Source organism: Microcebus murinus, chromosome 20, assembly GCF_040939455.1.
Source record: "Microcebus murinus isolate Inina chromosome 20, M.murinus_Inina_mat1.0, whole genome shotgun sequence".
In the NCBI taxonomy this organism is placed as follows: Eukaryota; Metazoa; Chordata; class Mammalia; order Primates; family Cheirogaleidae; genus Microcebus; species Microcebus murinus.
In genome coordinates, this window is record NC_134123.1 from 24,272,972 (window position 1) to 24,297,561 (window position 24,590).

Genomic DNA, 24,590 nt, shown 5'->3' on the forward strand with positions numbered 1-24,590 from the left:
AACCCACAGACTCTGACTACAGTGTTGGTCAAAATGGAGACTGGATCGGGATTCAGGAGACGGGGAAACTGTCCCTATTACCTAGATTGGCTATTTTGAAAGTTAAGCCCAGTAACTTCCTGCCTCCATAAAAGTGATGGGTGACTTTTCTGTAAACCTAAATCTGTATCAAAATGAAAAGTTTGTTTTAAAAAGTTAGAAGAAAAAAAGAGGGAGCATACTAGTTTATCTCAAAGCATCTTTCTAATTCAAACAGTGTAGGCAGTGTCTTCAAGAGCCATAGTTATCAATAAGCCAACAAGTCAAACATCAACCAAGTCATCACACTGACCAGCTTCCTTATATAGATTACTACATACAAACCTGATTATCTAATAATTATCTTTTTAGCTCAACTAAGCCTACCAATTTCTTACTCAATTTTCCCTTTCTACTTAACTCAGATTTAACTCCCATGCCTACAATGAAAACAAAATCCAAAAAATGAACATTCTACTAAAAAAGGTTTTAAAATATAACAGAGGTTTTCCTCCTACACATTTCCCAGCTCCCTTAAACTTGTTCCATACAACCAGAACATCTAAATATCAGGAAAAATTATAGCTGTTTTATTTAAAAAAACAAAAAAACACAAAAAGCTTTGTCTGCCAATCAGGATGATCTTACCAGTTACACATTCCCAAGGGAACAAGAGGAAAATGAGGTCTAGGAACAGAAGTGACCTATAACCCCAAAGTGATTGAAGGAAAAATAACACTGAGTTTATTTTATGGGACCACAATTTAATTGTCACAGGACTTCCCTGCTATTGCACTACTCTAGATTATCGTGTCACTTTCAAAGTTTTACAATGACGTGACCATTTCTATTCAGGAACTCAGACTCCCTCCTCTTCCTTCTCCATCCCTTCTTGTCCACTCGCTCTAAAATTCTGATTCTACTCAATCAATCTCTGCTTTTGTTAAGCAGAAGTAGTACTGACTAATTCATTAATAAGCTTTACCAAACTCCTAATTCCTAGAACACCACCTTGTACTTCACTGTGGTTTGAGCACATAGTTGAAGAAAAATGAAAAAGCAACAATATTCCCTCACACCATACTTCTTACACAGACGGAACAAGTTTATGAATATAAGGTCAAAGAACATTACCCTTAGCAGCAGTTGGATACCGAAATGTTTCTTTACGTACTGAAATAAGAACATCCACCCTGTGTCCCCTTACCCACTTCCACAAAAAGTAGCAGGAGGTGAAGGCATCCTAATTGCAAGAGCCTCAAAAACAGGGTGCTGGGCCAGAAATGTTTCTGGTATATGGTGCTAGATGAAGTGATGAAGAAGTATTAGGAATGCAGCCTCTTAAGCCTCTTTCTGGCAATGGCACCCAGACCCTATATGACTATTGGGAAGGGCTGCTTACCTTCAATGTGACGACGCACTGTCCACACAGCATTGGGGTTACCGGGTAGCTCAGAAACAGCCATTTCCGACACCTGACAGGACAGGAGGATCCAGTGAGTAGTGTACAACTCGGCTACCTGCTTACAGCTACACTAGACAGTGAGGTCTCAAAGGCTGTGCTCATACTATATGCTGGATTTAAAGGATGAAACCATCTAGTGAAGAACCTAAGAACCAAAATAGAGGTACTGGCTGTCTCCATGTCAGACTTTAGCAAAAGTCATGGAATGTATGGGAGGTTATAGGTGTCACAGATAAAACCATACCCTTCATATGGGTACAGCAAGCCTGCATCCTCAAGAAACAGCAGTAACCACTGGGAATGTAATAAGCCATTCAAAGTGACATACTTCATTAATGCTAATGTTCTTAGGTCTTCCTGTTATTAAGTCTATGGATATATCATAGCGTGTAACCACATTTTATAGAAAGAACTCAAGTTTATTCAAGGAAGACATAACCCTTTTCTTAGTTTATGAACATAATAATAACAGGAAGACCTAAGAACATTATCATTAATGAAGTATGTCAAGTATGCTACACTCTACACCAAATATAAAACTGACAGTCACCCTGCTCAGCCGAGACCATGATCTGGTCAAAGAATAAGGTCCAACAGACTTACAGGAACAAGTCAATGCTCAACAATTTAAAAACATTTTTATAAATTACAAAGATTTGTTTACAGATTTGAAGGGGTGAGGTGGCAGGAAATGATGACTCTTAATCTCTTACGATACACACAAATTTTGTTAATGCATATATGCATAATTTTACAGAAAGTGTTAGTTTTCATCAGATGTTCATTAGGTTCCAATTAGTAGTAACTAACTAAATAATCGAGAAGTATGGATCTAAATTGGGTCCAGGTCATTGGAAATTTGGTGAACTGATGAATATTTTGGAAGAGTCAAAAAAATCTTCAAATTCCCTGAAAAAGTATTAATAGCTAACATTTAACACTTCATGCCATATCTTATGCTAAATGCTTCACATGCATCACCTCATTTAATTCACATGATCCTTTAAGGCAGGTACATTAAGTCTATTTTATAGAAGAAAATGTAAAATGGACTTTATAATGTCCATTATTAAGACATTATTAATAATAAGTATTAATAATAATGTCTAACCAAAAGTATGGTAACAGCTATTAAGTGATAGAGCTGGAATTCAAAACCAAGGTCATCTTGGCTGTGTTTCTAATAAAAATTTATAAAAACAGGCAGTGGGACTCTTAAGAGCTGTAGTTTCACAATCCCAAGCTCTGAAAACAAATTGTTACAGGAAATTTTATTTTACTCTTAAAAAGATCAAAGCCAAGGCCCTTGCTAGAAGGTATCAACAAGAGGACTAGCTAAGAGGAGGATGTGGGATTTGAGAAGATAATTTTGACTCTCACTATCACTTAAGAGGTCCAATAAGTAAAAGATTCACTAAGTAAATTCTAATAAATCCACTTTGGTGAAATATCACAAAAACATTAAAAATGATGCTACTTAAGAGCATATACTGATGAAAAATAAATTTAGTAACATACAAAAATATATACCCATCATTATTAACTACCTAAAAACTCTAAATAAAGACTAAAAATAGGCTGGGTATGGTGGCCCATGTCTATAATCTCAACACTTTGGGAAGCCAAGGCAGAAGAATCAGGAGTTTGAGACTAGCTTGGATAATACAGTGAGATCCCGTCTCTACAAAAACTAAAATAAATACCCACATCTGGTGGCACACGTCTAGAGTCCTAGCTACTGCGGAGGCTGAGTTATGAGGATCTCTTTAGCCCAGGAGTTCAAAGTTACAGTGAGCTATGATCCTGCCACGGTACTCCACCCTGGATGAAAAAGCAAGACTCTGTCTCAAAAAAAAAAAAAAAAAAAAAGACTAAGACGAGAAAGTAATAGAGTGATTTGTTCCATGCAGATTTCCTAGCCTCTGTGTCATTGCTAGTGAGCCTGGAGCTATCACAATAACAAGCTAAGCAATAGTAAATTTAAAGTACAAACTTTTTCTTGACTGGGAGAAAAACAAACAAAAAAAAAAATAATAAAGTATAAACTTTAGGGAAACACAGGAGGAAGAATATACTTTTTCATAGGTATATTAACTCTTTCTTTGACTACATCAGAGTAAACACATAAACTTTAGCTTCATCAGTGCTTCCCTCCAAACCCTACAGATTATCTAGAAATTCCTATCTTACCTCAAGTCCATGCCTTAGGACTCTCAGAGATGATCTGGGTCCCCTACCACAGGCCACATACAGCTGTGGAGTATCTTCATTGGCCAGATCAGCTATCTGCACAGAGAAAAAGGAGAAAAAAAGTTTACCACTGCTAAGTTATCCAACACAATTGATTCTCTGGGGACAAACTAATTCTATATACTGGCTACTGGTATAAACAGATATAAGAGCAGATGAAAGAGCAAGACCCTGTCTCAAAAAAAAAAAAAAGACTAAGACGAGAAAGTAATAGAGTGATTTGTTCCATGTAGATTTCCTAGCCTCCGTGTCATTGCTACTGAGCCTGGAGCTATCACAATAACAAGCTAAGGAATAGTAAATTTAAAGCACAAACTTTAGGTTTAAACAGAAAAAGCTCCAACGTTCGAAAAAGGAAACCAGTTTGAAGCAGCAACTTGTTACAACAAAAAAAATCAGCTTAAATCAGTTCCTAAGTTAGCAAAGGAACTTTTTATATTCAGTGAAATAAACCTCCAAATGGAATTGAACATTCGCTTCTGATTAAAAACATCAATAATATTCAATCCAAGGAGTAGAACCAAAAGGCCAGGTGTGGTGGCTCATGCCTGTCATCCGAGCATTCTGGAAGGCTGAGGCGGGAGGACTCTTTGAGGTCAGGAGTTCGAGACCAACCTCAGCAAGAGCCAGACCCCATCTCTACTAAAAACAGAAAGAAATTAGCTGGACAACATAGAAAAAATTAGCTAGGCATAGTGGTACATGCCTATAGTTCCAGCTACCTGGGAGGCTGAGGCAGGAGGATTGCTTGAGCCCAAGAGTTTGAGGTTGCTGTGAGCTAGACTGACACCACGGTACCCTAGCCAGGCAATAGAGTGAAACTGTGTCTCAAAACAAAAGAAAAACAAAACAACCAAAAGAAAAAATATATATATACATGCAGCAAACTACATTATCAGTACCCGCAACTTTGTCACCAATAGAAAACACATTTATTCCTATCACATTTAATTTTGTAGATACCTCCAGTTATCATTTACCTTCATTAACACATCAAAATTGTATTTCTTACACCTGCCATTTGTTAGACTGCACAGCATCACAGATGCCCTATCTACGGATGGTCCCATGATGTAGCTGACCAGCTATTAGGTAACTCTGTACCTGGCTACTCAGCCACCAAATGACAAAGCAATCTATTCTCATATTGATATTCCAGACATCTGGCTGCTCTGAAGTACAATTATGTCTTGATCAATATGTGAAAAGAAGTGAATCATTTGTATTGTAATTTTGGCAAACAGGACAGTTTAAATGAAAAAAAAAAAAAAAAAAAAAAAAAAAGTTTTTTTTTTGAGACAAGAGTCTCACTCTGTTGCCTGGGCTAGAGTGCCGTGGTATCAGCCTAGCTCACAGCAACCTCAAACTCCTGGGCTCAAGGGATCCTCCTGCCTCAGCCTCCCAAGTAGCTGGGACTACAGGCATGAGTCACCATGCCTGGCTGACTTTTTTTAATATATATATATTTTTAGTTGTCTAGCATCTGGCCCAAATGAAAATTCTTAACCTTCTGTAGAGCAGTAACATAGACAAGCATGTGAGTGTTGAATGTATATGGCCTTCACACTGCCCTCTTAAAAAAAAAAAAACTAATGTACTCATTTTAAATGGATCATTTTGTTATAGAGCCTTAATAAAGGACATAGATACATAGCTGGGCATGGTGGCACACACCTGCAGTCCCAGCTACTCAATAGGCTGATGCAAGAGAATCACCTGAGTCCAGGATGCAGTGAGCTACAATCATAGCACTGCATCCCAGCCTTGGCCACAGAGCAAGACTCTGTCTCCATTTAAAAAAACAAAGAAGGCCAGGAGTGGTAGCTCACATCTGTAATCCTAGCATTCTGGGAGGCTGAGGCAGGAGGCTAGCTTGAGGTCAGGAGTTCAAGACCAGCCTGAGCCAGACTGAGACCCCCATCTCTACTAAAAATAGAAAACATTAGCTGGCTGTGGTGGAATGGCACCTGAAGTCCCAGCTACTCAGGAGGCTGAGGCATAAGGACCACCTGAGCCCAGGAATTTGAGGTTGCTGTGAGATAGGCTGATGCCATGGCACTCTAGCCCAGGCAACAAAGTGAGACTGTCTCAAAAAAATAAAAGAGAGAGAGAGAGAAAGAGAAAGAAAAAAACAGAGAGAAAAAGAAAATAAAAAGAAATGCAGGCTGGGCGCAGTGGCTCATGCCTGTAATCCTAGCACTCTGGGAGGCCGAGGCAGGCAGATTGCTCGAGGTCAGGAGTTCGAAACCAGCCTGAGGAAGAGCGAGACCCCATCTCTATTATAAATACAAAGAAATTAATTGGTCAACTAATATATATACAAAAAGTTAGGCGGGCATGGTGGCACATGCCTGCAATCCCAGCTATTCGGGAGGCTGAGGCAGGAGGATTGCTCAAGCCCAGGAGATTGAGGTTGCTGTGAGCTGAGCTGACACCACGGCACTCACTCTAGCCTGGGCAACAAAGCAAGACTCTGTCTCCAAAAAAAAAAAAAAAAAAAATGCATGCAGCTTTAACTAGACCATTAAGTGATAAAAGGTGAAGTTCAGAATACTATACAGTATATGAAACCACTTACTTTAAAAAAAAAAAAAGATCACACCTGTAATCCTAGCTCTCTTGGAGGCTGAGGCGGGTAGATCGCTCAAGGTCAGGAGTTCAAAACCAGGCTGAGCAAGAGCGAGACCCCGTCTCTACTAAAAAAAAAAAAAAGAAATTAATTGGCCAACTAAAAATATATAGAAAAAATTAGCCGGGCATGGTGGTGTGTGCCTGTAGTCCCAGCTACTCAGGAGGCTGAGGCAGAAGGATTGCTTGAGCCCAGGAGTCTGAGGTTGCTGTGAGCTAGGCTGATGCCACGGCACTCTAGCCCCGGCAACAGACCAAGACTGTCTCAAAAGGAGAAAAAAAAAAGAAAAAGAAAAAAGATAACACATATAAAGATACATAATTGCAGATGCAGAGAAAATGGCTGGAAGCATAAGAATTTGTTAATAACAGTGGCCTCAATGGAGCTGAGGGTTGGGAAGACTGAGTGAAAGACTTTTAATCTTTCACCTTTTCCATGGTTTGAATTTTTACATTAAACATAAGTTTTATAATTAAAAAAAAAAGCACAAGGATTTATTGTTTTTATTGCTCAAACTTTGACCTCTAACTGCTTCACCTTTACACACTGGCAATTTCACACATATGCTAACAAACCTGTTTCTTAGACTAGACTTTAATTTTAACTGGAAGAAAACTTTAAACTTATTCAACTTTAGATTCAAAATTAGCTGGTCATTCCGAAATGACTCATAAGGGAAAAAATTTAAAAATAAAAATTCAATTAAAAAAAACAAACAAAATCAATTGGCTGGTACTGCTCATTGTGGAGGTGACTGGAAAGGCTCATACCTGGCAAAACAGAATGGGAGAGAGGCTGTCCAACTCATCGACCAGCACAAGGTTTTTGAGTGGTCTTGGCTGAAAGAAGAATGTGTCTCCTTCTTCCAGAGGCATGGCAGATGAAAACTCAGGTTCTTCATCATCATCTCCAAGATGTGCAATTTGATATAAGTAACTGGGGAGAAGCAGAGAAGAGAAACTTGAGTTAACATGTTCTGTCTAAAGACAACATTTGACATCAACATAATGCAAGAGCTATTAGATATTACTATTATTAATTTTAGATTTGATGATGAAGCATGCTACCTGGGATTTGTTCAAGACAATTCAGGGAGGCCAGGTGCAGTGGCTCATGCCTGTAATCCCTGTACTTTGGGAGGCCAAGGTAGGAGGATCACTTGAGGCCTGGAGTACAAGACAAGCCTCAATGGATTAATAAAATGTGGTATATGTATACCATGGAATATTACTCAGCCTTAAGAAACGATGGTGATATAGCACTTCTTGTACATTCCTGGATACAGCTGAACCCATTCTACTAAGTGAAGTATCTCAAGAATGGAAAAACCAGCACCACGTGTACTCATCAGCAAATTGGTATTAACGGATCAACACCCAAGTGGACATATAGAAATAACATTTATCGGGTGTCGGGAGGGTGGGAGGGGGGAGGAAGGGATGGGTATATACAACCACAACGAGTAAGATGTGCAACATTTCGGGGATGGACATGCTTGAAGCTCTTACTCGAGGGGGGAGGGGGCCACGGGCAATATATGTAACCTTAACACTTGTACCCCAATAATACGCTAAAATTAAAAAAATAAATTAAAAAAAAAAAAAAGACAAGCCTCAAACTCCTGACCAGCCTGGGAAACACAACGAGACCCCATCTCTACTAAAAATAAAAAGAAATTAGCCAGACAACTAAAATAGAAAAAATTAGCCAGGCGTGGTAGCGTACACCTGTAGTCCTAGCTACTTAGGAGGCTAAGGCAGGAGGATCACTTGAGCCCAAGAGTTTGAGGTTCCTGTGAGCTAGGCTGACTCCACTGTACCTTAACCTGGGAAACAGAGCAAGACTTTGCCTTAAAAAAAAAAATTCCTTGTATTGAAAAAACTGAAAAATTAGAAACGTGTGAACACAGACATAACAGGCTAAATGTGAAAAGGGCAACCAGGTACAAACCAGGCAAAGGAGAAATACAGGAAGAGTAGGAACAAAGTCACTGAGGAGTAAAAGCCACGTTTAAGAATGGGAGAACAGATGGACACAAGGCAGAAATGGCACAGACTCCTAGACAATATCTTACTCAGCATTAGATTAGTAAAGTGGTTTGCCTATACTTTACCAGATACTGACAAAACCATGTCATCTTATCTCATGTAAGTAATGTGTAGTCTTGGAAACTGGGGTTTGTTTTTTTTTGAGACAGAGTCTCACTTTGTTGCCCTGGCTAGAGTGCCATGGTGTCAGCCTAGCTCACAGCAACCTCAAACTCCTGGGCTCCAGCAATCCTCCTGTCTCAGCCTCCCGAGTAGATGGGACTACAGGTGCGTACCACAATGCCTGGCTAACTTTTCTATTTTTAGTAGAGACGGGGGTCTCACTCTTACTCAGGTTGGTCTCAAACTCCTGAGCTCAAGCAATCCCCCTGCCTCGGCCTCCCAGAGTGCTAGGATTACAGGTGTGAGCCACGGCGCCCGGCCAACACTGGTCTTAAATTCAAGGCTGGAGTTGAGATTTCTTCCATTTGGCAATGAAAAGCCATTTAAGATTATAACACAGGGATAGGGAAAACTATTTCATCAAGGTTGTATCTTGTCTGCTCAATTAAATGACTCTATACAGGCTGAGTTTTGCAGGAAAGGCAATGAAATGAAAACAGTAAACTAGGGAGCTAGTGCAGATTAGCATCACTACAAAAAAGATACAGAAGTAAAAACGACTTAGCACTTAAATAAAAGCGGTGGAGGGTGAAAAAAAATTAAGATTTTACTCTTTAGTTGCTAGAACTGGCCCATTAGTAATTAACAGAAATAATAATGGGAGGATTGGCAATGTGGGTGGGCAGCTACAGGTAACAATAAGCTTCAACTTTACATATAGACTAGTGAAGTGCCTCCAGAACATCTCCTTAATGTTACATAGCTCGATAAATATTTTATTCAACAAAATGCCCAGCAAAAAGCTCAGGAGCGACATCACTTCTAAAGATACCTTTGCAGATACCCACAGAAAAATTGACTCAAACCACTAAAGATAACAAAGATCAGTTAGTTAGCAGCTGGATGCAAAAAAAAAAAAAAAAAGATAAAATAGAAAAAAAAGTAAAGGGAAAAAGAGAGTAAAACTTTTGTTTTAAAAACTAAAATATTCTTGTGAAAAGCTCCCTAAGCCTTGAAGCCACACCTCCCTCCTGCCAACTTACATAGTAACTAGGGTAAACTAGGGTAATAAAAGGATTACTCACTGGTTTCCAAATTCTGATGCTACAAAAAGGAAGCCTGTTTTAAGCACACACATGGCAGCAGCAACAGGCACGGTATCAAAATATTTGAGCCGGATCTCAGTAACCTGGAGAGAAATAATAAAGATTCTATTGCAAAGGCAAGTGAAGTAAGGCCACAAAAGTGAGCCCATTATTACTATAAGACATCATACGCTGAGTAGCAAATAAAATACTCTACTTCATATCTAAACCAGGGGTCAGTAAACTAACTCCCATGAGCCAGCCATGCCTATGTATTTACACACTGTCTATGGCTAGTTTTGTGCTACAGTGGCAGAGCTGAGGAGTTGAAACAGAGACTATATTATAGGTCCACAAGATTACAAATCTTTAAAAAAAGTTTGCCAATTCCTGACCAAAATAGCTATCTACGAAATAGCCCAACTGTTAAAAGCTCCATAGCATGAAAGTAATAGATCATATATATTACCACTTTTCAGTAGAAATAGCTTTCTCTTCTTAGTCACATCAATTATTACCACTTAAAAGTAATCACCAGAAGTGGCATTACCAGTCTCATATTAGAATTAAGGTTACCAGACCAGAAATTTGTTAGCAAGACAGAGAACACCTGTATTCATATACCAGAACCAATAGCAACCACTTTCTAAGTTCTCATTATTTTAACTTGTAACATATTAACTGTCCTCTATCTCATCTCAGAGAGTAGTTGTACTGGATAAATGATTTGTAAAACAGCTTTGTCAACCTTAAATGTACATACAAACATCAATTCTTACAACAAGGTTATTTAATTCTATTAAAATTGTAGGAATGGGCTGGGCACGGGACTTCACACCTGTAATCATAGTACTCTGGGAATACAAGGCAGCAAGATTGCTTGAGGTCAGGAGTCCAAGACCAGCCTGAGCAAAAGCAAGACCTCGTCTCTACTAAAAATAGAAAAATCAGCCCAACATGGTAGCACATGCCTGTAATCCCAGCGAGGAGGATCACTTGAGCCCAGGAGTTAGCACTCTAGCCCAGATGACAAAACAAGACTCCATTTCCCCCACCCTCCCACCCCTGACCAAAAACCTCACAATTCCTCCCACCCAGAAAATATATATATATATACACATACACATATATATATGCAAAATTGTAGGAATATTTATTAAACTGAACTAACCACAACAAATGGGTTTTTTCATTTCTCCCCTCCATCCATGGTCTACTTACCATATCTTCATCTGTCTCCAAAGTAATCTTGAAGATATCTCCCTGCTCAGTTTGGGCCAAAAAGAAGAACATCGATTTGGTCTTATGGGTGGCAGAGCAGACAAAAATCATTCCTCTTTCAGGGTCATCCAGGTCATTCTAGCATAGTTAAATACAAAATCAACATCTTAGAAATGAGTATTTCTTAGTTCTGGACAAAGCCCAGAGGCAAAAGCCTTACTGACCCAGAGCAGCCTGACAGCCACAGCACTATAACACAATAGCTTGTGTGTTATAAATATACAAAGGGAGTACCAAAAGAGTCACAATTCTACTCTATAGCCTGATCAGATCAATAAGGCAAAAGCTATCTCCACAGAAAAATGTCGGAGAAGAGACATGAAATTTAAGAGAGTCATCATTTCAGGCTGTGAATAAAACACATGTCCACAATACTACCACTCGGACCACCCCTGGTCCTGGGTGCAATGGCTCATATGCCTGTAATCCCAGCATTTTGGGAGGCTGAGGCGGGAGAGTTCCTTAAAGCCAGGAGTTCAAGACCAGCCAGGGCAACATAACAAGACCTCATCTCTACAAAAAAAAAAAAAATGTTTCATTAAGAATTAAAGGCCGGGCCGGGCGCAGTGGCTCACGCCTGTAATCCTAGCACTCTGGGAGGCCGAGGCGGGCGGACTGCTCGAGGTCAGGAGTTCAAAACCAGCCTGAGCAAGACCCCGTCTCTACCAAAATATAGAAAGAAATTAATTGACTAACTAAAAATATATATACAAAAAAAAATTAGCCAGGCATGGTGGCGCATGCCTGTAGTCCCAGCTACTTGGGAGGCTGAGGCAGGAGGATCGCTTGAGCCCAGGAGTTTGAGGTTGCTGTGAGCCAGGCTGACGCCACGGCACTCACTCTAGCCTGGGCAAGAAAGTGAGACTCTGTCTCAAAAAAAAAAATAAAAAAAAAAAAAAAGAATTAAAGGCCGGACACGGTGGCTCATGCCTGTAATCCTAGCACTCTGGGAGGCCGAGACGGGCGGATTGCTCAAGGTCAGGAGTTTGAAACCAGCCTGAGCAAGAGCGAGACCCCGTCTCTACTAGAAATAGAAAGAAATTAATTGGCCAACTGATACATATAGAAAAAATGAGCCAGGCATGGTGGCACATGCCTGTAGTCCCAGCTACTCGGGAGGCTGAGGCAGGAGGATTGCTTGAGCCCAGGAGTTTGAGGTTGCTGTGAGCTAGGCTGACGCCACGGCACTCACTCTAGCCTGGGCAACAAAGCGAGACTCTGTCTCTAAATAAATAAATAAATAAATATTTATACAAAACTAAAACTTGGTAACAGAGAAACTAAGAGACTACACTGTAATTACAAAAATTAAATCCATTTCACAAAATGGAATATCTCCCCCTCTCATGGCAAAGACCTTACCCGTCTCCTAGGAATCGGACAGCGGATATCTGGTTGGTCACCAAAGTTCTTGTAAGTAATATAGTTTTCAGAGCAGATCAGCACTCCACTTGGACCATCTGACCCTCCTGGAACTGTCAGAGAAAATAAAACTTAGCAGTGACTTGACATAATCATGAACTACTTCCGCTTCCAACTCCTTGTCTCCTTCAGCACAACTTAATGAAGGTAGTGTGCTAGGTACTGCACCTCGCTAACTCCTAACTAGTCCCCAGGTCTCAGCTTAAAGGGCACCTTCTTCTCCATGGGCTAGAGATTCCTCCTCTATGCTATCATGGCATTTGACACAATCTCCAGTAATTTCCTTGTCATTTATTTGTATTTACCACTAGATTCAATCTTGCGCAAAGAAAGGTACCACATATAATTTTTCACTACTGAAGTACCAGGACCCAGGAGACTGACTTGGCACATATTGATTATAGAGGCTCAATAAAAATTGGTTGAATAATGAAGCCCCTATAAAAACAAGTGCTCTTATATTATTCTCCAAAATTCTCCCAAACAACAGATATATTTCATTTTAGATAGCAAATGCAATTTATCCAAAATAGAAAGAATTTGATCACTATCTTCCCCAAGCCTGCCAAAATGTAAATGATCACAAATATAGCTGTCCACCTTTAGTCTTAATATAATGAATTAACGTGACATTGATTTTCTAATGGTGAACCATCTTTGAGCTCCTCCAAAAATCTTATTTAGCTATGTGCATTTAAAATACTGTCTATAGTTGGTCCAAGGGTTGTGGGTTATTGTTAAGCTGACTTAACATTGTCTCCTCCCACAACCACGCTTAACTAGCTTTAAAATAAAATAAAATAAAATACTGTCTAAGTTCACTCTACAAATGGGACACCTGCACTTGAATGTTTATAGCAGCACAGTTCACAATCGCAATGGTGTGGAAACAACCCAGATGCCCATCAATACGTGAGTGGATTAATAAAATGTGGTATATGTATACCATGGAGTACTATTCAGCTTTAAGAAACAATGGTGATATAGCACCTTTTGTATATTCCTGGATACAGCTGGAACCCTTCTACTAAGTGATGTATCCCAAGACTGGAAAAACAAGCACCACATGTACTCACCAGCAAATTGGTATTAATGGATCAACACTTAAGTGGACATACAGAAATAACATTTATTGGGTGTTGGGCAGGTGAGAGAGCGAGGGGGAACATGGGTAATATACATAACCTTAACATTTGTACCCCCATAGGCTGAAATTAAAAAATGAATGAGCACACCCCCAAAAAATAATAAAATAAAATACTGTCTAAGTTGATTTGCGATTCTTCTATCTATAATCGTAAGTATTAACTAGTTGTAAATTTTCTTGTTACTATCGCTCCCCAGTTTTGTATTAAAGTCTTATTAGACTAATAACAAGAACAGCAGAGTATTATTCTTTCTAGTCTCTGGAGAAATATGTTTAAAAACAGAATACATCTTTCAACAAGATAATAAAAGCGCCCTGAAAATCCTAGACCTTGAATCTTTTGGGGTAGAGATTTTTTTTTTGAAAGTGTCTCGCTCTGTTGCCCGGGCTAGAGTTCCATGGTGTCAGCCTTGCTCACAGCAACCTCAAACTCCTGTGCTCAAGAAATCCTCCTGTCTCAGCCTTCCAAGTAGCTGGGGCTACAGGTATGCACCACCATGCGTGGCTAGTTTTTTCTATTTTTACTAGACGCGGGGTCTTGCTCTTGCTCAGGCTGGTCTCAAACTCCTGAGCTCAGGAAATCCTCCCACCTCAGCCTCCTAAAGTACTAGGATTACAGGCACATGCCACCACACCTGGCCTTGGAGGCAAGATTTTTAAGTACTGCTCCAATTTCTTTAATGGATGTTGGTCTATCAGGTTAATTTCTTACTGTTACCAAAATTGTTCCAAAAAGAAATTAACCTGATAATACTTCCATTTCAGCCAGGCCCAGTGGCTCATGCCTGTAATCCTAGCACCCTGGGAGGCCGAGGCGGGCGGATTGCTCGAGGTCAGGAGTTCGAAACCAGCCTCTGCAAGAGCAAGACCTTGTCTCTACTAGAAATAGAAAGAAATTAATTGGCCAACTAATATATATCTAGAAAAAATTAGCCGGGCATGGTGGCGCATGCCTGTAGTCCAGTCCCAGCTACTCGAGAGGCTGAGGCAGAAGGATTGCTTGAGCCCAGGAGTTTGAGGTTGCTGTGAGCTAGGCTGACACCATGGCACTCACTCTAGCCTGGGCAACAAAGTGAGACTCAAAAAAAAAAGAAAAAAAACTTCTATTTCATCTAAGTTTTCAAATGCACAGACATAGAGTTTTATCTTGTTGAGTTTGTCAATTTCATTTCTTTTCTAAGAACTAGGTTCAGATGAGAGGGAAAGACTGACTATAGCCAAATTATCACAGCAACTAATCGTAATCAATATCCAAGGTGACTGCTCTCCTCATCCTTTCCTCCCTGCCCCCATTACAGTAAGAGTTACTGAGAAGCCATGTACTTTATTCACACAACACTTTTTTTGAGATAGGGTCTTGCTCTGCTGCCCACACTGGAATACAGTGGTGTCATCACAACTCACTGCAACCTCCCACTCCTGGGCTCAAGCAATCCTCCTATCTCAGCCTCTCAAGTAGCTAAGACTACAAATGTACACTACTGTACTTGGCTAATTGTTTTAACTATTATGTAGAGATGGGGTCTTGCTATGTTGCCCCGGCTGGTCTCAAACTCCTAACCTCAAGTAATACTCCCATCTCAGCATTCCCAAGTGCTGGGATTACAGGTGTGAGACACTGCACCTGGCCGACACAATACTTTTCTATCACTCCACCACATGAAATTCTAAACTCTCCAAAAGATAGACAGGTACTCAGGTTTACTACAAATGGGTAAGTTTCCAAACCCTATTAAGTAAAACCTATTAAGTTTGGACATAAAATGGACCAAGTAAAACAGTACAGGAAGCAGCTCTGAGAGAAAAGTACCTGTAATAAGAAAGTTGCCATGTTCCTCCAAAGGTTCACTATATTTTCGGACCACATGATTTAAACCAAGGTCTAGCTCATAGAAAGTAAGTGTCTGCTGGGTATTTGCTGCTGCTTCTCCTGTTGGATCATTGTCTGCTTCCTATAGAGGAGAAAAGTGGCACAAAGATTAATCAGCAGCATAAAATCAAAAAACTTTTAGATCTGAAAAGAGTATCAGGACTCCTCCATTTTACCAACAAGGAAACAGAGGTCTACAGATCCCAAATGGTTTGAACAAGCTGATGCTACTAGAAAGTGGCAGAGCTAAAACAAGAACCTGAATCTCCAAATTCTGGATCCAGGATCCCTCTACTAGAGGATACTGCTTTCTATTCAAGGCAAAGAATGGTAAGTTCTGATTTTCATTACTTCCCTGTGAAAAAAATACCCCAAATATAGCTTCACCTTTTTCATGCATCTTTTCCCAATACCTTGTTTTTCATAGGGAGATTACTTAAATCTGAGCAAAGGTTATGTCATTAGTTAAGCTCTTAAACATTCCAGAGAATTTCAGTAAGGCATATGGAATCTGAGAAAGATCTGCTAGCAGGACAGATTTAAGATATACACAAGTAAGAGAGAACAATCAGGTGACTGAAAGAAATCCAAAGAAAGAGAAAGACAAGGTCCCCATTACCTCATAATCCATTTCCAGACAAGCAAACATTGGATTTTCAAATCCCACATCTACTCCAACTACATGATATACTAAAGTGTTCGCTTTGTGGGCTTCCAGGGGAGATGAAATGGTAAGTCGGGCTGCAGCATCTCTGTTCAAGATATACACCAATTTCTGTTTCTCAATGGCACCTGTAGTCAAAGAAGATTTCCAGATAACAAAAAGAGAGATTACAGAACAGCTAGATTCACATTGTGATTATTTTTTAAAAATCACTGTTCTTATTAACAGCCAACACTAACTCTACAAGTGTAGTAACTCAGGATTCTGTTCTCTATCCTTAGCATAAATAATAGCATAATCCCTCCTTCCTAATAAGGATCTTAATATTTCATTAACTCTTTAAAATTTTTTCTGTCCTAGATTGAAGGTTATTGAAAAACTAAGTAATTCATAAACTTGTTAGCTTTATTTATTCTTTGAATTACACCTAACCGTTTTGTGACTGCTCAGAGAAGGTTGCCCTCTAGAGGCCGATCAGATACACCGAATTTTCTTCAAGAATATATCAGAGAAGAGACATGAATGTGAATCATCACTTAGGCTTATGAAGGCAACCATATTCGTTGTCTAACACAGATCATTTCACTGTATCATTTTTACTACAGATGAAGTAAGAAAGTGGAAAAAACCCTATTTCCAACTAGATGGGAAGCAAAAAAGGTGCATTAAATTTTTTCCATTATTTTTAAAGGAAACGTAACTTTAAACCTATAGTAAATCAAAATATGATGCTAAACTTTACCCACGTAAGTGATCCACTGGCACAGTGCCAAGATCACAGCATTGTTATCCTAAACTGAGCATTTTTAAGAGATGTACTCAATAGACCAAGTATAGCAAGTCACTCACTAATCATAACAGCTCGCCCTTTGGGATCCACAGCTAAGAACTGCCCAGGAACGATACGGCGGCATCCACTCTTGCCAAAGGTTTCTTGGTGAATTTTCTCAAACATATTCTTAGATGGCTGGTATTCCAAAATAACAATTCGACCAGAGTCACTGCCAACTACAATGTAGTCTTTGGTACCACCTGTCAGCCTAAAGGCCATGAGTGACCGGATAACACCAAATACTTCCACAGTGAGAAGGGTATGTACTTTGCCAGTGTTGGGGTCTGGGCGAAGCAGTTCCAAAATCTTCCCACGAGAAACAACAATTTCCTGTTGTTTGGTTCCTAGATCACCAAAAAATAAAGATCATTAACAATCAGAGCTAGTTTAAAAAGTAAGCTGGATAGACAGAAATGCTACTTAAGATTCAATAATTTGGAGGCCCAGTGCTTTAAGTTAACTTATTTTATTTGAAAAAGCATTTTTCCTAGAACTGAAATGATCTAAGTAGTATCAAAAAAAACTTTAAAAATGGTCACGCAAGTTACTTTTCATTATTTATTTTTTGAGTATCTCACTCTGTGGATGGAGTGCAATGGCCCAATCATAACTCACTGCAGCCTCAAAGTCCTGGGCTTAAGCAATCCTCCCATCTCAGCCTCCTAAACAGCTGGGATTACAGGAACACACCACCACACCCAACTAACTTTTTTATTCTTTTGTAGAGATGGGATCTCCCTACATTGTCTGGGCTAGTCTCAAACTCCTGCCCTCAAGCAATCTTCCCACCCTGGCCACCGAAAGTGCCAGGATTCCAAGCCTGAGCCACTGCGCCCAACCCACTAAGGTTACTTTAAAAAAAAAAAAAAAAAAAAACAACTCCTTTTTATTTTTCTAAGATTTGCCATCAATCTGCTAATTGGGAATTGCCTGTAAATGGTATTAAAGTATAATATATAGCAACTTCCTAAGATTAAAATTTTCCATAGACTCTTTCCAGTCCATCTTTAAGGCTACTGCTCTACAAAATCATTTAACCTTCTATGTAGTTTGATAAAGTGTCTCAAAGAAGTTTTGAAGCTACTATCCAAAATATGCTGTTATTTCTAAACTCCTAAGAAGTTCACTTTCTTAACTGCAATCAACACTTCCAAATGCGTAACAGGCAACTATGTCCCCATCTCTCCCTGCCTGCTATGTAATTATACCTGGATGAGTTGTCATTAACCTTAAATGTTTAAGTAAGTTCGTTCTTCCTTCTTCAAAGTCCCCCTCTGGTCTCAACTAAACTGCTGTTACTGTTATTTTATCTGCCAGCCAGACTGGAAATTCATATCCTTCACTTTCTAGTCCCACTGCCATGGTCCAGGTTTTCATAATCTAATGCCTAACAGTCTTCCTCACCTATCTGACATTCCACCCACTATCCATTCCAATCCATTCTCATTTGTAAAAATGCCTCTACTTATCAGGCCACCTTAGTTTCCAAAGGTTCTTTGCAGATCAGATAAGATTAAGTGCTCCAAAGTGCTTTAGAAAATGCAAAGTAGGCCTGGTCCTGTAATCCTAGAACTCTGGGAGGCAGAGGCAAGTGGATTGCTAGAGGTCAGTTCAAAACCAGCCTGAGCAGGAGCGAGTCCTCACCTCTACTATAAAATAGAAAGAAATTAATTGGCCAACTAATATATATGGAAAAAATTAGCCAGGCATGGTGGCGCACGCCTGTAGTCCCAGCTACTCGGGAAGCTAAGGCTAAAGGATCGCTTGAGCCCAGGAGTTTGAAGTTGCTGTGAGCTAGGCTGACACCAGGGCAGTCTAGCCAGGCCAACAGAGTGAGACTCTGCCTCAGGAAAAAAAAAAAAAAAAAGGAATGGAATGGAATGCAAGAGAGAAACTGGCATTTCTTTTTTTTTTTTGACACAGAGTCTCGCTGTCAGCCTAGCTCACAGCAACCTCAAACTCCTGGGCATAAGCGATCCTGCTGCCTCAACCTCCCAAGTAGCTGGGACTACAGGCATGCGCCACCATGCCCGGCTAATTTTTTCTATATATATTAGTTGGCCAACTAATTTCTTTCTATTTATAGTAGAGACAGGGTCTTGCTCTTGCTCAGGCTGGTTTCAAACTCCTGACCTTGAGAAATCCAAGAGTTTGACCTTGACCTCCCAGAGTGCTAGGATTACAGGCCAGCCAAAACTGGCATTTCTTATCCCTCCTGATAAGGATGATGCTTATCAGGGGTCCCAGGAACTAGTATGAAAAGAATTTATTACAGCAGCTGTTCTAGCCCAGTTGCTCTACTCCCCCCAGAAAAACCCTTTATAAAAAAAAAAAAAGAAAATGTAAAGTATCACATAAATTACAGTGCTTTGTAATGGTTATGAAAAAATATTTTGTATAATTTTTAAAATAGGAAGTTTGAACTGGAAAAGGAAACTGAAGACTAAAAGTAGCAATACTTTAAAAGGCCAGGCTTGGAGGCTCACACCTGTAATCCCAGTACTTTGGGAGGCAGAATGATCACTTGTGGCCAGGAGTTTGAGACCAACCTGAGCAACATAGCAAGACCCTGTCTCTACAAAAACAATTTTTTCATTAATTAGGCACGGTGACATATGCCTCAGTCCTAGGCTGAGGCAGGAGGATCACTTGATCCCAGGAGTTCAAGATTACAGCGAGCTATGATTAGGCCACAGCACTGCAGCCAGAATGACGATGTGAGATCTTGTCTCTTAAGAAAAAAAAAAGCCTTCAAAAACCCTCTCATACAAATTCCAGCTGAGAATCACCACATTAAACAATAAAGTCAGTTACAAATCTTCAAATTCAAGTATACATCTCATTGCCTTCATAAAATGTAGCAAAGAATAACTAACTACCTAAGTGAAGCCCTCAGACCCACAGTAAGAATTACAATGAGGATCAGAGAAAATATTGCCAAAATGAAATACGAATTCTGTGTGGTCCGTCAGGCTCCTGCTCAGTTAAGATACAGTAGGTATTCAGCTTTGAACGTCAACAAAATTATGTTAATATTCTACACAATCAAACCTCCTGCATTACTTGGGATTAATTCGTGAATGTTGAATCTGTAAATGGCATGAAAATTTTTTATTTTATACACATAAGTACCTCATTTTCAATGACTACATTGCCTAATATTTCTTTTCCTATTCCAGTATTTGAAATTTCACATAATTCACACCTTCATCTTCACCATCTTTCCAAAAATATCCCCCACCACTCCAGCTTACTACCCATGGGCCAAAGTAGGTAGTGAACAAACATCAGTAAATAATGTTTCTACACAAGCAGCACTCTCCACCTAAATTACACTTTCCCTCCTCTTTTCAAACACCAAATAAGGCTCAATATTCCGTTTTTAAAACTACTCTCTCAACCTGACAAATACTTTACATTTTTTTAATCCAACTTGATGTCAAATTGAAGATCACAGATAGTCTTACACATATCATTATGCCACAGCAATATGCACACAACTTGGTAGCCAAGAAATGTATGCCATGAGATAAGATTATACAATGTGAGCAATGAAATGTACCTGAAATTAGGTAACAGATAATACACCTCAATTTAACACCAAATCTCATAAATTATAAGCCTGATTTGGATTGTTCACATTTACTAATTGTGTTCTCATAAACGGAAAACATTTCCTCCACAAGAGATAAGCAAAATCCCCATTATTTCTCTTAACTTCCGAAAGATAGTAACTAGAGGACTTACCAGAAAAGTTGCCATGAATGGCAAAGCTGATGCCAGTGGCTCGCTGCAAGGTCAAGTTGTACAGGAACATGGTTGCGGCAAAAATGAGCCACCCAGAACTCCAGGCCTTGGTTCTAACAACAGTGTCAAGTCAAAGCAAGCTAAAAAGACATAAAAACAGAAAAACAGCTGGGCAATTTCTATTTTAACAGACATTTCTATATGGGCACTTCTGGCTTAAGTCAGCAGAACCAGTAGAGTAAGACCTATTTAGGAACAACGTATTTTTAATTAAGATTTCCTTCTACATGCCAGGGCACTATGCCATATATCTTGCCTTTAATCTCACAAGAATCCTATCAAGAGAAACTGAAGCTCACCTGCCTAAAGTCGCATACCAAGTGGTGAAAATGTTGGGAGCTGGGATCTGTACCATTAATGCAATCAATACTGCCTATTTGTCTTTGTCACAGAAACTAAAGAGATCTGTGTTTACTTGTATTCTGATGGCCTATATACATTTACATGGTTCAGAATTCAAAAGCACAGCAAAAAGCTCCCTGCAACCCATTCCCCAGCCATCAAGTCCTCCCTGAGGAAATCAATTTTACCTTCTTATTATATCCTTCCTTCCAAATATTTTTCAGAATATACACAAGTAAAAACATACATTTTTATTGTGTTTTCCTTTTAAAAGACAAGGGTCTGGCTTGTTGCCCAGGCTAGCTTCAAACTGCCAGGCTCAAGGGATTGTCCCAACTGAACCTCCAGAGTTGCTAGGACTATAGGTACACATCACAACACCCAGTTTGTAGGTATTTTATTCCCCCTTTTTAACAAAAGGTTGGCTACTATATTTTATATACTCACACTATACTGCAACTTGCTTTTTATTATTTTATCTACTTTATGATAGTAATAAACAAAGGGCTTTCTCATTTTTATTTTACAGCCACAGAGTATTCCACTGAATGGGCATATTATAATTCATTTAGCCAATACCCTACTGACCAATATTCAGGTTGTTTCTAATCTCTTGCTATTATGAACACTGCTGCAAAGAAAATCCCTTGTATGTAGGTCATTTATATGTGCATGAGTAGATCTCTAAGATTAATTCCCAGAAGTAAAATTGCTGAACTGAGGGGTTCATACATTTGAAATGTTGGTAGATCCGGCCAAAATGCCTTTCAAAGAGACTATCAATTTACGTGCCCAGCTGTGCATGCGAATCCGTTTCCCCCCAACCAAGGTGATATTAAGATTTCCAACCTTTGCTCATCTAAAAGATGAAAACTGGTATTTTAGCATAGTTTTCCTTTGCATCAGATGCAAACCACTTGACAAGTGGTTCAAGTTTAAAACTTAAACCTATTCACCACCAAAAACTGAATTCTCGCTTTTTCAGGAGAAGGCATAAAGTCACAAAAAAGGATTCCTTCTCAGCAGACAGGACTGAAGAGAGTACAGATAGAGGTGCCTCTGCCACAAAGATTAAACCAAAACTACACTTCTACAGTTACTGCTGAAAAGTAAACTGAATTATTTTTCCCCAGTATTATTTGAGACAAAAGCAAGAAATCTTGAGAAATCCAAAGTCATTGCCGTGTAATTAACATCCAAATTTGATTTTGTTGTTAAAGCAGAAGAGAGAATTATAAGTAAATGTTCTCATAAGTAATAATCATTTTGGGGCTGGGAAAAGCAAGGTGACAAGAAATCGATCCTGACAGATACAAATCTTCCTATTTAAAGCACTAAAGATACATCTTTAATGATTCTCTAGAATCACAGGGAAAGATGAAGGAGAAGGTCTGATTCAGGTTGAAAGAGAAGCAAGTGGAGAAACGATCAAGAAGACGACAAACAGGAAACCAAGCGCCACTTCTTTTCTTAGTTTACAGCTGACTGAAAGAACTCAGCCTACACTCTCGTTCCTTCATAATTGATACCATCTATTACAAACCCTTGGAATTCATTTTCCCCAAACCTAGCAGGATCCAGGTTCTCCAGTTATATTTTAATCTTGGGTAATAGAGGAAGCTGCATCTTGAAGGAAGATCAGTCGTATACTAGAAGAACAATACACCGAGAACCATTAACGGCCCAAACTTGGTAAGCTTTGTAATTTCCCCCACGTCTACCTCCTGTCCGTGATTACTACAAGAAACCTGTGATTGCTAACTCCATCTTCCAAAAAAACATCATCGCATTTGAATTCTGCAAAGTCTCCAAAATAGATACTATTGTCCCACATTTCGCACATGAGAAAATGGAGATTCAGAAGACGAGGCAAGCTGCCCAACTACCAAAACACAAATTCAAACCAGAGCCTTGGCTCCAAAGACTGTTTCCGTTATTTACACTTAAATACACTTACGATCTATCATTCATCAGTGTACATTTACCCTCTCCAAAGGGAGGCGTCCCTCCAGCTACTTCTCACACTTCCCCGTCTGAGGCCCCAGGACCCAAAAGCGAAGCAACTCAATAAACCTTATTTTGAACCAAGACACGTTCCCACCCTGTGGACGCAAGGAGGACGGGAAGCCGTTTTCGCCCCCCAAGCATTCTTCCCCATCTCCTCGTCCCCTGCCCGGATCTCTCAGGCCTACACTACCTGAGGCCCCCACAAAAGTCTCGCCCCCGCTTCTACATGGCCACTCTCCCCCTCCCTGGGCCCGGGGAAGTCGCAAGGCCGTTTCTTTACCTTACAGTGTGAAGGATGACGTAGATATCAGACGGATGCTCAGTCCCCTCAAGGCCTAAGCCACAGCCACCCCCAACCCACCGGCGTCCGCCATTAGCCCTCAAGACAGGGACCTTTCGGTGGCGCGCGGCGAAAAATGCTACCCAACCCGGGCCTGAAGAAAATACATAATTTTTAAATGGCTTCCAGCTTGCTTCCATAACGCATTGAAAATTATTTAAACACACATTATTACCGTTTCTTTTTCCATGAAAATAGAAGATTAATAATGTTTCCAAAAAGTAGTCTTTTAGAGTTCGTTGGGCACTTCTGTGGGCAGCCCCAAGGACGCAGCGCGCCAACGACTAAGGGGCCTCGCGGGCCCGGAAGTGTCGAACAGGAACCAAGATGGCGAACGTTGATGCCCCTCAAAAGTTGTCAGGGATGCCTCCGCTGTCTGAGGGGGTGGGAGGTGGCCGCTGCTCCGAAATCTCCACCGAGCTCATTCGCTCCCTGACAGAGCTGCAGGAGCTGGAGGCTGTGTACGAACGGCTCTGCGGCGAGGAGGTGGGAGGGCTGAGCCTCCTGTCTTTCTAGGGGGATTCAGGGGCAGGGGCCATAGGAGCCTCAGTCTTGGGAAATCGGGCTGTGGGAAGCTCTCTGCTGGGAAAATCAGAAAAAGCGGGAAAACAAAGAAGCGGAAATGTAGCTGGGTATTTGGGGGGACCTGTCACCTCTTTGTACTCGGTCAGATCTGCCCAGCGTTGTTTTTCCCAATATATGGGCGATCTACACCCTCTCCCCTCAACTCCCTATTGATCTCCCTGGCCCATAGTTCTAGTTTCTTCACTGAGAGTTTATGCCAGAGCGCTTGGTTTTCAAAATAAGAATAATCAGCCTCTTGCATTGCCTTGGCAATTTAAAAATTATGAAACACTTTCATCCTGTTAGCTCTTTTAAGGGGAAGGTCATTGCAGATAAACTCCTTGAAGCATTTTAAGACTTCTCTTTTGGGGAATGATTTAGGAGTGTGATTTATGCGTTTGAGTTAAATGCACAGCTTGGTAGAAGTTGGAGCTTTTAAGACTCAGGCACACTGTCTAATCTTGGACAAGTCATTTCATCGCTTCATTCTGTCAAATGAGGGGCGTGGACTAGATTCTAAGATTCATTTCATAAAATTCTATTTCCTTCTGCCTTCTTCACTTTTTCATCGCAACCTGCTGCTGTCGATTCACTTTAGAATGTCAGTTAGGCTTGAATATTTTCAAATATTAACTTGCACCAATTCTAGCAGTTTCTGATACGTTTTTCAGCAAGATGTGTTTTAAAATTTAGTAACTTAACTTTCCTAAGCTTGTA

General features: G+C 40.1%; 2 protein-coding genes and 2 non-coding genes across 4 annotated transcripts in view; 1 reads left to right on the forward strand and 3 right to left on the reverse strand.

The window, feature by feature from the left end:
• The window catches only part of SF3B3 (splicing factor 3b subunit 3), a 47,415-nt gene extending 24,042 nt beyond the window's left edge, over positions 1 to 23,373 (reverse strand). Inside the window, exons 1-11 of the mRNA XM_075995780.1 lie at positions 23,250 to 23,373; positions 20,561 to 20,700; positions 16,831 to 17,157; positions 15,937 to 16,109; positions 15,258 to 15,399; positions 12,241 to 12,353; positions 10,819 to 10,956; positions 9,598 to 9,701; positions 7,133 to 7,298; positions 3,674 to 3,769; positions 1,421 to 1,493 (exon numbers count right to left, since the gene is read on the reverse strand). Coding sequence (XP_075851895.1) covers positions 1,421 to 1,493; positions 3,674 to 3,769; positions 7,133 to 7,298; positions 9,598 to 9,701; positions 10,819 to 10,956; positions 12,241 to 12,353; positions 15,258 to 15,399; positions 15,937 to 16,109; positions 16,831 to 17,157; positions 20,561 to 20,630 — 1,402 coding nt within the window. The 5' untranslated portion in view covers positions 20,631 to 20,700; positions 23,250 to 23,373. The remainder of the gene's footprint in view (positions 1 to 1,420; positions 1,494 to 3,673; positions 3,770 to 7,132; positions 7,299 to 9,597; positions 9,702 to 10,818; positions 10,957 to 12,240; positions 12,354 to 15,257; positions 15,400 to 15,936; positions 16,110 to 16,830; positions 17,158 to 20,560; positions 20,701 to 23,249) is intronic.
• On the reverse strand, positions 11,137 to 11,228 carry LOC142863015 (small nucleolar RNA SNORD111). Its single transcript, XR_012913902.1, has one exon. It is a non-coding gene; the product is annotated as a small nucleolar RNA SNORD111 (small nucleolar RNA).
• Positions 16,449 to 16,525, reverse strand: LOC142863016 (small nucleolar RNA SNORD111). The gene has a single exon (XR_012913903.1). It is a non-coding gene; the product is annotated as a small nucleolar RNA SNORD111 (small nucleolar RNA).
• Positions 23,374 to 23,610: 237 nt separating the features above from the next.
• Positions 23,611 to 24,590, forward strand: part of COG4 (component of oligomeric golgi complex 4) — a 28,601-nt gene continuing 27,621 nt past the window's right edge. The window contains exon 1 of the mRNA XM_012772450.3: positions 23,611 to 23,795. Coding sequence (XP_012627904.2) covers positions 23,637 to 23,795 — 159 coding nt within the window. The 5' untranslated portion in view covers positions 23,611 to 23,636. The remainder of the gene's footprint in view (positions 23,796 to 24,590) is intronic.